Genomic DNA, 4,669 nt, shown 5'->3' with positions numbered 1-4,669 from the left:
GCCCTAATTCTTTTAGCTTGAATTTTCGTTTCTATCACAAAGAGAAGAGTGGGTCCTTCTAGCTTCACTATACTTCGAAGCTCGCGAACTGCCTCGGGGTTCCCAAGCCCCCGGCAGTTCCAGCTCAAGCATGTCATTATATCAGGCAGGACCGTGACGCGGTCTCTGCCGAATTCTCTGGAGTGGGCTTCTTTTTCTTTGGGTCCCGTACAAAGTCGTCACCTTCCACTTCATTGCTAGCAGAAGTTTCACCATCCTTGCCAACACGTGGACCGGGCAATAAACCACGAAGCGGCCCATTGTATTGTACCATAGCAAAACCTCGACGGTGTCAGAGGCGGACGTATCGGCCCGATCCCCTCCGAGGCGGCAACACGGCGACGGCCGACGAGCGAGAGTGACACCGCGACGGGCATCTCACTCGCCGACTGCGCGCGGTCCCCACATGGCCACATCCCCTCCCCCCTCTACAAAAGAAGGAGTAGCACTCCCGTGCGGGTCACTTCCACGAGCGATCGATCCCACCTCGCGCATCCGCATCCGCATCCGCACTTCAGCGCAGATCGGATCCCCACCCCACCCATGGCCGGGCGCTTCGACCTGCAGGGCAGGCACGGCAAGTCCCGCGTCCGGGTCTCCCGCGTCTGGCGCCGCCCCGCCGACGCCGGGGGGCACCTCTTCGTCGAGTGGAGCGTCGCCGTCAGCGTCGTCTCCGACTGCCTCCCCTCCTACACCTCCGACGACAACTCCGCCATCGTCGCCACAGACTCCATCAAGAACACCGTGCGCCCCCCTCCCCTCCCTCTCCCTCTCCGTTCCCTTCTCTCTGCCCGGCGGTGCTCCCCTTGATCCGCTGCGCCTTTTGCTTGCTTGCTCGATCAGGTGTATGTGAAGGCCAAGGAGTGCACGGAGGTGGTGTCCATGGAGGAATTCGCGGTCATCCTCGGAAGGCATTTCACCTCACTCTACCCGCAGGTAGGGAATGGTGGGGACGGGAATTTTTCCGACCCATTTATGGTGTGCTCTGTTGTACAAAAGCAGTGGAACCCGGCCACTTATGAAAGCGTTCTTGTTCGAGCAGGTCTCAGAGGCTACAGTGACGATCGTGGAGCGCCCATGGGAGCGTGTGGCAGTGGACGGGAAGCCCCATTCGCATGGTCAGAAGAGTTTTATCGCTTACTCTTGCTGTTTACCTGTGCCGTCGTATGCAAAATGTGCTTTTATGAAGCATAGGTTCCATTCAAATGGAAGCCAAGTCAGGAGGGCCAAACCCCCCAGCTTTTTTACTTAACAATATCAGAGTACATTACAGACATTCCAATTAGCGGCTGAGTATGTAAAAGCAGAGATAAGATGCTAGTGATTGCACATCCCCACAAACTTGCTTACAATCTACATGAAAGAAGTAGCATAAAACAACCTGACAAATGCTCCATACTCCAGTCTTGTTTCAGTGGTCAACTGCATAGAAGTTCTGAACCCTTTTGAAGGAAATGCTGTTCCGCCTCTTTTTGTAGATCAGCATGGTATTGGATCCATGTGCATATAGGACGAATTGCAGCTATTCTGGGCCATTAGGATTTTGTGATAGAAATATGTTATGTATGTTTCTTCCACATTTCTGAACACTCTGTTGTTCATTATGAACAGTTTTTAGCTACAGTATATGCATTGAAAAACGTTGTAAAGATCAACAAGCAGTAGCAGTTGAAGTAAGGCTAGAGAAAAGAAATATTTGATACTGAAAGCCTTTGGCAATGTGTATTTATCAACAACACAGCCAACCTTGGCTATGTTGGCTAGTGCCAGCAAACATCATGTTGCTTTTATCTAGCATGATGATGCACAATTATCATTTAAATGTTTTTTGCCAAACATATACTTGATACTTAATTGGTAAGTGAATGCACAATTCTGCATGTTGTTTGGAAATCCCTCTTCCAACTAGTGAAATTTATTTCATTATTATTAGAGAACAGAACCAAATGGGACTTAACCAATAAGTTGAATACCAGGGCCACTCAATCTTTAAGCATGCAGTTACTATTGGTCAAAAATAGTTTTTGTATGGCGCTCCCAAATAATTTCACATCGGTATCATTGTGATTGCAACTTGGATAGTGCGGTGCATAATAGTACCCTTACCCTGTATGTCTTCTATTTTATCCTTAAAAACTTAGATTCCTGGTAGATCAACTGATAGTCAAAAAGGAGGATTACGATAATTGAGCAGACTGTTTCTTCTCAATTACTTGCTGATTTTGTTTTTGTTTTGACAAATAAATTTCTCACATTTACCGTGGTAAATATTCATATTAACATATTTGCAAAATGTCATGGTAAAGGAAAAAGTCCCTCCCTGATGAATCATTTCAGAGTTATCTGATTACTTATACAATGGGCTTCTTTGCAGGATTCAAACTTGGTTCTGAAAAGCACACCACAGAGGTCACCGTGAAGAAGTCTGGAAGCCTACTTATAAATTCTGGGATACAAGGATACTCCCTGCTAAAGACAACTCAGGTGTTTATTTCACTTATTTGTCTTGATCCTTATGCCACCATTCCCAAAGAAATGGACTCTGCATATTTCTCCAACTCTGCTTGAGTTTGCTAGACACAGTACATAGTCGAATAAGTTATGAGTTCTGATATGCTAGAGATTTATAGGAGACTATTACGTAGGAAGATATCTCTGTAGCCTTACCCGAAGTTTTTTCCATGGTTGATGGGATATGAGACAGTCCTTGTAGGAGACCGTTGAAGTAGGAATGGACATGCTACAGCTATGTCAATATGTCATATATTCATTCTTTTGTGAATCGAATGCAACTTGTCAGCAGGCAGGAACTTTGTTAGATGTAGTGTCACAATTTAACTAGTTTTAGCTGAAGCGGAACTGTTTTACTTTAGTACCTATTACAGAAATAGGCTGCAGGTGCAAATAATAAATGCTAAATTCTTATCACTATCTATCTCAGTCTGGATTTGAAGGATTCGTGAGGGACCGCTACACTCTTCTTCCTGAAACAAGAGAAAGAATTGTTGCAACAGAAGTAACTGCTTGGTGGAGGTTTGTGCACTCTTCCCCATCTGCCTGAAATGTTCTCTGAGTCTTTTCCACAATGCTGATATCATCCAACCCTTTTCTGATTGTCAATAGTAATTCTCAGATTAAAGGCAATAAATCAAGTGTACTCAGCATTACCATAATAACATTTCTATTGCTGCTGGTCTTGGACAAGCATAATACTCTACAAATACTGTTGCCAGTATCTTTTGTGTTTTCAAGTTAATATGAGCCCATGTTCCTAGCCACGATTCACGATTTCCTAGTCTTTTAAATGACAAAACATGTCAGAATCTGTCCAATTGATTACCGTCATGCTTTCTCTTTTGTATTCAGGTATCCGTTCGAACATATTTCCCAGCTTCCGTCAAAGCCATTTTGCTTCACACAAAGATACCAGGATGTAAAGAAAGTTCTCGCAGACACATTCTTTGGTCCTCCTGAAGTTGGTGTATATAGCCCATCAGTGCAGAATACATTATACCTCATGGCTAGGGAAGTTCTTACCAGGTTTGCAGCTTTGAGATTTGGCCATTACATTGTTACCTGCTGTAGCTTTTTGTCAGCCGTATTTAGCCCCTACTTTTATGTACGCCTGAATATATGATGTCAACTCTCAGGTTCCCAGACATAGCGTCAGTTCAGCTTAGGATGCCAAACCTCCACTTTCTCCCGGTGAACCTATCAGGGAAAGAAAATCCAGGATTGGTGAAGGTGACTTGTTCAAAAACATGATTGAGCTTCTATTTTTGTTTTATTTTATGTCGGATATTGCAATTTTAGTTACTCCATAATTCCCATGTTTACCCACTTAAACTGAATCATTTCTATATACAGTTTGCTGATGATGTGTACATGCCAACTGATGAACCACATGGAACCATTGAAGCAACACTGAGCCGCGCCAACTCAAAGCTGTAATATTTTATTTTTCTGTTCCTTTTTTTTTTGGAGGAAAAGCTGCTATCTCGGTCATGGCTCGTAGCCAGGCTCATGACTTGGTTCGGTTTCTTCAAGATCAAAATCACCAATAAGCAAAGTGTTAGGGGAAATTTGCAAGGGAAAATGATGTAAACTTTGCATGTCTTCAGCAGAAGGACTTGTACATGGCCAGCTAGAGTTTCAGCATTGTAAATCTTGTACTGTTCTATAAAACCTTCACTCTGTCCCTTCTGGACCACATACCACATATCCGTACTCAAAGTTACATCTTATTTTTGCTTGTTCTTGCGCTTGTCGTAGAAGTGCAAGAGTGTCGTGTACTTTATATGTAACTTCTAAATTATCATTGTAATTTAGTTTTCCTTATAGTATTGTTGTTTTTGTTTCTTTTTTAATCATGGTAATACTACTACTACTACACTAAATATGTCTACTATGGATAAAATGTTGTTCTAGAATTTATTTCATTTTTTTTGTTCTGTGAAAAGTCAAAATTTTATTGTTCTGTCTATTGTTAAGTGTTAATTGTTGTTCTTTGCACTACAGCTTAGTCTTAGAGTATACATATAAGGCCCGTATATAACTTATGTACAGAAGGCCCATACGGAATCAGCCCAACGACCACCCATGTTCATCAAAAGCAAGGCCCATACCAGAA

At 43.2% G+C, this 4,669-nt stretch overlaps 1 protein-coding gene across 1 annotated transcript; it reads left to right on the top strand.

Annotated features, from left to right (window-relative positions):
• The first annotated feature begins 343 nt into the window (after positions 1–343).
• Positions 344–4,377, top strand: LOC123062701 (uricase). The gene is made up of 8 exons (XM_044486337.1): positions 344–783; positions 883–975; positions 1,082–1,157; positions 2,414–2,523; positions 2,981–3,072; positions 3,406–3,579; positions 3,690–3,783; positions 3,907–4,377. Exons 1-8 carry the CDS (start codon positions 583–585, stop codon positions 3,988–3,990), a joined length of 924 nt encoding a protein of 307 aa, XP_044342272.1. The 5' UTR covers positions 344–582; the 3' UTR covers positions 3,991–4,377.
• The last annotated feature ends 292 nt before the right edge of the window (positions 4,378–4,669 follow it).

The sequence above is a fragment of the Triticum aestivum genome, chromosome 3A (assembly GCF_018294505.1).
Source record: "Triticum aestivum cultivar Chinese Spring chromosome 3A, IWGSC CS RefSeq v2.1, whole genome shotgun sequence".
In the NCBI taxonomy this organism is placed as follows: domain Eukaryota; kingdom Viridiplantae; phylum Streptophyta; class Magnoliopsida; order Poales; family Poaceae; genus Triticum; species Triticum aestivum.
This window is presented reverse-complemented; position numbering and strand designations above follow the sequence as displayed.

Excerpts from the sequence above, each read along its gene's own strand:
- LOC123062701 (XM_044486337.1), top strand. The coding sequence starts at position 583 with ATGGCCGGGCGCTTCGACCTGCAGGGCAGGCACGGCAAGTCCCGCGTC. Across the intron at positions 1,158-2,413 it reads CGGGAAGCCCCATTCGCATG|GATTCAAACTTGGTTCTGAA; the intron begins GTCAGAAGAGTT and ends GCTTCTTTGCAG. Across the intron at positions 2,524-2,980 it reads CCCTGCTAAAGACAACTCAG|TCTGGATTTGAAGGATTCGT; the intron begins GTGTTTATTTCA and ends TATCTATCTCAG.